Source organism: Aegilops tauschii, chromosome 5 (genome assembly GCF_002575655.3).
Source record: "Aegilops tauschii subsp. strangulata cultivar AL8/78 chromosome 5, Aet v6.0, whole genome shotgun sequence".
NCBI lineage: Eukaryota > Viridiplantae > Streptophyta > Magnoliopsida > Poales > Poaceae > Aegilops > Aegilops tauschii.
In genome coordinates, this window is record NC_053039.3 from 515,989,744 (window position 1) to 515,998,837 (window position 9,094).

At 46.9% G+C, this 9,094-nt stretch overlaps 1 protein-coding gene across 1 annotated transcript; it reads left to right on the forward strand.

Moving 5' to 3' along the window:
- Window positions 1-4,325: 4,325 nt before the first annotated feature.
- LOC109781302 (histone H1) lies at window positions 4,326-5,505 on the forward strand. Its single transcript, XM_020339909.3, has 2 exons — window positions 4,326-4,618; window positions 4,712-5,505. Exons 1-2 carry the CDS (start codon window positions 4,442-4,444, stop codon window positions 5,246-5,248), a joined length of 714 nt encoding a protein of 237 aa, XP_020195498.1. The 5' UTR covers window positions 4,326-4,441; the 3' UTR covers window positions 5,249-5,505.
- The last annotated feature ends 3,589 nt before the right edge of the window (window positions 5,506-9,094 follow it).

Here is a 9,094-nt window from a genome sequence, read left to right on the forward strand (position 1 = left end):
TTAGTGATATAAGGGGGCACGTGTAGGAAGGTTGCTGTATATCTTATTTGAAGTGTTCCCACACCGTCATTCGAGCACCTTGACACCTCTTGATAGTGCAGTTGTCCCACGACTAAAGACCCCAAAACCAAAGCTTCGTGTCGCCAGAATACCATGCCTTTTACTTTTTTGAAGTGGGTGGGTGGGGGGGTCAACCATCTCATCGCTAAATCCCTAAGGAACCAATGACCCAATATAAATCATAACAACCGTCATTAGTTCCACTAACCATATTGTCATCACACCAAAATACCATTTAGAGATAAATACATGTTCACCCTCTCTTGCTCTTCATTATTCTTCTATTCAATATCATCCTTTACTATATTTTGGTAGTTCATATGATGCACATGTTTCTCTTGGAAACCAAATATCCTGTTCACATCATCAACAAGGTTGTTGTACTTAAGGTTTACTAAGTATGATCCTTAAGCTTCTTGGTGACCTCTTCATGAGCTTGATTATCCATCAACCTACCATACTTGCTCTCATCATGTATACTCCAAAGCTAATAAGGCACCTATGCAGTGAACAATAGTACTACACCTACAAAAGGTCTACAAAAAGGTTACTTAACTTTCCAAACTAACTAACTCCCCCTGGATTTCATTGGGGTGGGACCCATCGTTTACCCGTTTCCAATCCCAACACTCCTCATCAGCGAGTATGTAAAATCCTTAAGTAACCTTTAGTAGGTCTAGCATTGTTCCTGCAGTTAATCAGGCCAGACATCATTCACCCACTCCACAAGTCCAGTGTTTACACCTCCATGAAAATAGAAATAGAAATTTTAACACGATGAACAATTAAATATCCATGTAATAAAGCTTTCATCTTTAAGCAAACTTACTCCCTTCATCCGCGAATAGGTGTACATCTAACTTTTGTCCTGAGTCAAAGTTTTAAAAATTTGACCAACCTTCTAGGAAAAAGTAGCATCATTTATGGCATCAAATTAGCATCATTAGATTCATTTTGAAATGTACTTTCAGAATATACCAATTTGATGTCATATATGCTACTACTCTTTTCTGTAAATTTGGTCAAACTTTTAAAACTTTGACTGAAGACAAAAGCTAGATGTACACTTATTCGCGGACGGAGGGAGTAGTGGTGATCCTTTGTATTACTAACATCACATTAAATATCTATGTGATAATTTGACTTGCATGACGAGCAAAACTATCATGCAAATTGAGCACTAACTAACTACTGCTCACTAACTCATTACTTTGCTCACTACACAACTAACTAGATTAAACACTGACCAATAGACCATTCACGGAATAATCTGCTAATTAGTTACATAGCAACCGTGACCTCATTACTTTGCACAATAGTAGCATCTAACTAATTAGTTTACATTTGGAGCATTCCTTGACAGTGAGCTAATTTCAGCACAGGTCAATTATTTCAAACCAACTCGACAGTGTGCTAATTTCAACAAAGATAAATTGTTTCGTACAAATCTGACTGTGAGCTAATTACACAAAAGTGCAATTGTTTCAAACAATATTCCTAATGAACAATCAACCCTGAATCCGCTTCCACTACTTTCAACAATTCAATTACAATACACGTAGGATTTAAAGTAGAGGAAATACTCACATTCACAACACACCCGTAGAACTTCCTCCCATTGTGGATCTCTTCAAAAACCACACATCTCTAAGTCTAGCATTGTGGAGGAGGCATTACAGAGGGACATCCACATCAACACCAAAGAAATCTAAGTCTTTAGTGGTACCATGAACCTGCTAACGGAAGCAAAACCAGAAGAAATCGAAGCAACACAAGTCAAATCAGTGCTCAAATTGAAAATCCCCAAACACAAACCCTAGTACATAAATTGCGCATGTACGGGCTCAGATTCATGTTCGTTATTCCACGACGACATTGCACAACGGTAGCGAGCAGTCGCAGGGCCGGCAGCGGCGGCGGTTGTGAGAGAGGAGAGAAGGAAAAGAGAAAGTGAGGGCACGAGAGAGATAAAGAGAGAGCGTTGATCATCTTCCCCATCCGACGTGGCGCTGACTAGCAGGCCCGGGCTGTCAGAAACGTGTTTTAATCGCCGGCGACTCCTATTAACGGACGTTTGGGTCACGCCGTCTTCCCCGTCCGACGTGGCCCTGGCTAGCGGGCTCAGGCTGTCATAAACGTGTTTAAATCGACCAAATCGGTTCACTACCGTTTCCTGAGAAAAATCACGTCAAGGTTGATGGTATTGTAGCGGACGAGAATGTTGTAGTTTTATGCTATTTATCACTCAGCTATTTATCCAGGCAGAAACCAATATCCCGGAGATTGGTGTGACGCTCAAGATACATATACAATGGTGCAGGACGAGGCAGCACGGCGACTTCTGCTTCCAGTCGCTCCATCGCCGGCAGACTTCTGCTTCCAGCCGCTCGATCGATCGCCGGCGACGTTCCTATGATCCTATCGCATAGACAGAGCTGCTGGACGGCACAACACAAAGGGTACGCTTTCACCGGCGCAGGTCTCGTCCCTCTCGGTGACAGACAAGTTAACGGCCACTCGGTGTACATGCACGCACGCGTCATCATCAAGCGAACATTTGTAACCGGTGGACGTGCTGTAATCATACGATGTGCTGATACGGATGGCAAGCTGCTTGCTCCGTGACAAATGCATCTTTTTAGGTTCTATAAAAAGAGATGGGACGGTGTAATACATACAAGGTGGAAAGTGATGTCAAATTAGGTGGAGAGGTCAACTTTCGGATCACATTATAACTTATAACCGGTGCAGCAAGTGGAAGAATTACACTTGCATGGTTAAATTATACCGCTAGATGTTCATGTTAACTCCAATTCCATGAATCAATGGAGTGAAACCAATCCATGGCGATGTTTAATAAGCTCACACATGTTTGCCTGAGCCGATGGCACACCTCACACCTGCATGTACAGCGGTGGCAAGAACACACCATCCATGCCATCCTCTTGGTCGATCTTGTCCGGACGCGATCAATCCCGCAGCTTAGGATTCATCAAAGGTTGAATGTTTAAGATCGATCTCCATGAACCAAGTTCTTGAGTTTGCGTATGTTACACGGGTCACCCAGGAAGGATCACCATGAGCCGAGACCATGCAACTATATCTGATAGCAGTACCAATCAGTGTGGTACAAAATAAATAATCATCCTCTTGGCATACTTCAATTGGCTCGTCGTTTGCATTTTGGAAACTTGATGGATTCATATGTGTTGGGATGTTGCCGTGATCAGCTCGATCGAACGATCATGGTGTTTGGCCGAGAGCACTATACACCCAACCCCACTCTGATCTCTTCCTGGACAGAATTCTTGATCCCAACTGTAGCCACGACTTTCAAAATTTTCATTCCAGTTTGTCGTTCCAGGGAAGATTAGATACAAATCTGCGTCGTGCATCGAGAAATCATTCGAAGTTATGAACAATTTTGATCCCGCATGTAGAACAAAGCCAGCTTGTATCACCTGGTAGACTTTCCCCAGCCACAAGAACAAACACTGATCATTCCAGTGCAAATTAATCTGGACTCAAGTGTGACATCGCAAATGCAGCAGCTGGGAAGCCTTCCCCATGTCCACGCCTGCGGGAGCACGGCGGTCCTCCGGCGAGCCGGCCGGCCACCGCGCCGGTGAAGGGAGCAAAGCTGGGCTGAACTCACACACCACCAGCAAAGGTTGCCACAGAGTTGTGCAACTTGGGTCGCGTTCCATCGCCTCGTAGCCTATCGAAACCATGTCGGACCAGCCTGTTTCTTGTACGCAGATGTTGCTACGTTATCCTGCTACAACACCATGCCGGAAAACCCCATCGTTCGCCGGTGCACCCCGTGCCGCCGGCCGGAAATCTCCAGCAAACTCACACGAAGGCACCATCCTGACCAGTCCCTGATCACCGACGCATTTCTCCCAGAATACAGAACCAAATCACACAAACCCGACCTTGTTACAAAGACATTATCCGTACCTACACAATGCAGAAAATTTCGGTCGAATCGGTGGAGAGGAGCCGGAGATATTCGACCGGAAATCGAGAGGAGAAGCACACTCTGGAAGCCTGGAGGCTGGTTCGCGAGCCGGGGAGGCCAGCGAGGGGGGCGGCAATCCGCGGCATCGGATGCGGCGCGTGGACGGCCGTTGGATGGAGACAGATCGGACGTCGCGCGTTTGATGCGGGGCGCTAGGGGGAGTGATCCGCGGCAACGCCCTCTCGACCAATCAGCGCGCGGCTTTCGGCACCCTCCGGCTCTCCCGTCTTCCCGACGTCTCCCACTATTTAACCAGCGCTCCCTCCGCCCCGACCTACTCACCCAGCTCACAAGCATCTCTCTCTCACCTCCGGCGAATAACACACCAGAGCTCACCTCTCCCCTCGCTTCCCCGCGAAAATGTCGACTGAAGTGGCTGCCGCTGACATCCCGGTGCCTCAGGTGGAGGTAGCCGCCGACGCTGCCGTTGACACACCGGCGGCGAAGCCGGCCAAGGCGCCCAAGGCGGCCAAGGCCAAGAAGTCCACTGGCCCGAAGAAGCCCCGCGTCACCCCGGCCCACCCGTCCTACGCCGAGGTAAGCCCCCCGACCCCTTCGCCGTCGTCCCTCGTTTTGTCTGTTCTTCCATGTTTCCCCTGATCTGACTTTGGTTTTGGTTCCTGTGCGCAGATGGTGTCGGAGGCGATCGCCGCCCTGAAGGAGAGGAGCGGGTCGAGCACCATCGCGATCGGCAAGTTCATCGAGGACAAGCACAAGGCGCACCTCCCGGCCAACTTCCGCAAGATCCTGCTGACCCAGATCAAGAAGCTCGTCGCCGCCGGCAAGCTGACCAAGGTCAAGGGCTCCTACAAGCTCGCCAAGGCCCCCGCCGCCGTCAAGCCCAAGACGGCGACCAAGAAGAAGCCCGCCGCCAAGCCCAAGGCCAAGGCGCCAGCCAAGAAGACCGCCGCCAAGTCGCCGGCCAAGAAGGCCGCCGCGAAGCCCAAGGCCAAGGCCCCAGCCAAGGCCAAGGCCGTCGCGAAGCCCAAGGCGGCGGCGAAGCCGAAGGCGGCCGCCAAGCCCAAGGCCAAGGCCGCCGCCAAGAAGGCGCCGGCCGCCGCGACCCCGAAGAAGCCCGCAGCCCGGAAGCCGCCCACCAAGCGGGCGACCCCGGTGAAGAAGGCCGCGCCGGCCAAGAAGCCCGCGGCCAAGAAGGCCAAGAAGTAGAGCCCCGCATGACGGACCTAGATGCCCTGGCGGTAGTATTGAGTAGCCTAATTCTCTGTTCGGTGTTGTCAGTCAAGAGCTTCTTGACTGTGTCTTGGGCGGCGGTGGGCTGTAAATCTGATCTATCTGTGCCGGGGGTGTACCCTTTGTGTCGAGGAAGAGTGATATCCATGGGAATCAGTTGTACTAGTAGCAGTAATCTGTGTAATTTAGTCTTTTTTATTATTGCAGCAATGTCCATGAGCTATTTGTCAGAATTACTGTGTTTCATTTGCCAAATCTGATGCCGAGATTGTTCATGTTACCTGCTCTGAGAGCCTGCGGATATGGAAGGAGAATTGAGATCTAAAATTGAGTTCGTATCTTTAGTATGATTCTGCGTTATATGTATGTATCTTTAGTATGACTCTTTATGGAGAAAGTAAAAAAGGGGGGCCTGGAAGAGATGGATGATGCTCGTCGGGCTGATGCAGTGAGGTGAATGGAACGTGACACACAGAGAACAGTAAGCTAACTAGGCCGTCCATGGTGATGCCGGCGGTGTCCGTCGGCCGTCGACACGTGGGAATGCCTGCTTTCAGCGAGATGTATGGTGGCTGCGGCGCAAGATTCGCAGGAGCCTCTCCGTTTGGGTGGGGCGGGCAGTGGCAGAGACGTTTCGGGTGGGGGCGCGCGCTTTCGCTTTCAATTTTTTGCCTTGCTACCCGTCCCGCCTGCAGTGTTTCCCCTTCCGCGCTTCCGAAACCTATGCGAGTGGGCAGCAAGCGTGTGGATGTAGGAGTACGTTCTACAGGAGTGGCTAAACGTGGGCCTGTTTGATTGAAGCCTACGTGTATGCCACACTTTTCTTTTGCCAAATGTGTGGCAAGCCACAACATTTGCGGCGAGTAAATTGTTAGCCACGGTTGTGGCAGGACTTGACAATAAAACTTGTGTATGACATGTGGGGTTGGGTGCTAAAAAAATCATGGCACGCCATGAACGAGGCAAAGAAACAAACACTAGGCTAGGCTAAGAAAGTGTGGCATGCCTAACATGTCAGGACCCAAACCAAGGAGACACTGAAACTGAAGGTTCAAGTCAGTGTCGAATTATTGAAGACAGCGATTCAGTTAACTGATGGTGCAGATCCAGGAATGGCTCACACGTGGAATTGGACGGCTCAGATGGACCTCGCCGTCAGTTACCGCTTTACTTTAAACCGAGTCACTTTTTAGCACTGCAAGTTGTTATACCGCCGTAATTCTAATACGGCTACTTATAGTCCGTCCCGATTCAGAAGACCCTAAGTTGTACTTCCTCCGTTCCATAATATTATGGGATAGAGGGAGTAATTCACAATTCTCCTATCTAGGGCAGAACTAGCTACCTTCCATGTAAGACGGGGTATCTGTGAGTGAATTCTTCAACCGAAGTCCTTGATTTCTCACTTGATCTTGTTGATAATTGTGTGGATCAAAGATTTTTCGTCGAATCGGTCCTCACAAAGGCACCAGAGTGCAGATTGTCGGTGGCGACATACCGACGGTGAATTGGGAAGAGGAAGACGAGGGGTTGGGCTCTCTCATAACACCCCGTCCCTCTATGTTTGCGGCGGCAATGGAGTACACTGTGACAGTGAAAGTAGTGGCTGCGAATCATTCATGCACAAACCAACAAGTCCGATAAGGTTGCTCAGAGATACTCTCCTTGCGGTAAAATTCCTGTGTCTGGCGTTGATTCATGTGTTATTAGCGGCGTTGAGTTTATGCGAGGAGAGCATGTTAAGATTTTCCGTATAACTCTGGTTACTTCTGCTTGTTCTCAAAGGGGTTGGGTCTAGATCGGAGATTTTTGGGATGAGATCGTTAGCCCGTCGCTCGCACCGACCTGATCTGAGATGGCGGACACACGCACGAAGGTTCAGATCATAGTGGACATACTAGAATGAGGAGTGTCTGAACTACGAGCCGAACCTTGTGAACTTAAGGACTTGTGTTTAGAAGTGAACTAGTTGATATCTGAGATCGTTACAATGCCTATGAAGGTTGAAAACCAAAAGTTGCTGAAATTGACACTACTTAATACTACATCCAATGTTCAGAAATCAAAGGCAATGACACCACAGACAATAGTTCCCTCATGTGTCGATATCTCTTTGCATTCCTCTTCACCACATATTACCATATCTGATACTGGCATGCATATTGTTCATCAAATTACTAGAATTATATATGTTGCATTTGATTTACAAAGTACTGTACCTATTACCCCTATACTGGCTTTCCTGGAGTAACTATAGTTTTACCTGCACCCCATTATTCACTAACAACATGGCCACAACCGCAATCAGAAACCATGGAATTCCTGTTCATTAACAGTTTAGGTCAACACCATCCAACACTGTAAAGTCATTTGCAAGCACACACCATGGGTTTTACTGGTAACAGTGGATAATTTGCTCCTATAAGTACTCCTTTGTATTGCCCAACACACACATATAACATTGTCTGGACAATTTATCAATACTGCTACCATCAGCCAAGTATATCCGCCTCTCTATCAAGCTATAGGGCAACTCAATGAAGCTCAAAGAAATCAATATGCTACATTGGGAGAGCCATCTTATTTTGCTGAAGCAGTACTAAGAGTACCCAAAGTGGAAATTCCATTGTTTAATGGAGATGATCCTACTGGCTGGTGATTACAAGTGATTCTTTTATGATACGACAGAACTCCATATGATCAGTGGGTTAACTTGGCCACTCGGCAGTTCCATGGAAGGGCTGCTACATGGTTCAAAAACATTTGTGTACCTTGGCAAATGGTCACTTGGTAACAACTGTGTCACATGTTAGCAGACATATTTTTTGAAGCGTCAGTACATGAAGCCGTGGAACTACCGAAGAACATACAACAAAAAACAACTGCGGCTAGCTACATTGACAACTTTCAGCACTGTGTGGCAGTAGTTGAAAGAGATCATCCGTTCCTATATGAAAATTTCTTGCTCAGCTATTACATTGGGGGTTTGAGAGCTGATATTAAACATAAAGTATGTGGATAGAAATCAACTGTAATTATTGAAGGTTATTGGTATTCTAAAATTTATGGAAAATAACGAGCTCCTAGAAAGCACAATTACAACCAATGTATAGACACTCCAAATCAACTTCAAATACAAGTTTCACAACAAGAGGAAAACAATGCTCCTTTTTCCAGAGATGCCAAAGCTTGATGGTACTGCAGAGAACCATGGACCAGGCAACACAAATGTAAAATTGGAAATACTCCGCACACTGTTAGTGGCTACAACATCTATATTCAGTTTTCAAGTAGTCAACCCCCCAACAGAAATTGATCGGAAAAGTTCATAGAAATATACCATATAGAGCGGAGGTGGCTCCCCATGATGAGGTACATGGTCTCGACTAGACGTCAATCCGATGCAAGTGAAGTTCGCGCATAGTCGAGGAGGAGGAGCCGCCGACGTTATGTCTGGCTTATAGCGAGAGAGAAGGAAGCCTTGATTACATTCTTTGCCTTAGCGGGCCGGTCCAAAAGTGTGGTTTTGGGAAGCTTCTACGGACCGGCACATACTGGTTTTGGGTGTTGAGGGCATTTTTTGTGTGTATTCATCTGCTTTCTTTCGTTTTTTTCATTATTCAAACATATTTGTCGACTTTTTATAAATACGTGCTGATCATTTTTAGTATACAGGTTAAACATTTTTTAGATACACGTTGAACATTTATCCAAATACATGTTGAATATTTATAAGATGCACAATAAACTTTAAGGTAGTGAACATTTTTAAACACATGTTGAACATTTTTCAAAATTGTCATGTATATTTTTGTGAAACTT

Excerpts from the sequence above, each read along its gene's own strand:
- LOC109781302 (XM_020339909.3), top strand. The coding sequence starts at position 4,442 with ATGTCGACTGAAGTGGCTGCCGCTGACATCCCGGTGCCTCAGGTGGAG. Across the intron at positions 4,619-4,711 it reads CCCACCCGTCCTACGCCGAG|ATGGTGTCGGAGGCGATCGC; the intron begins GTAAGCCCCCCG and ends TCCTGTGCGCAG.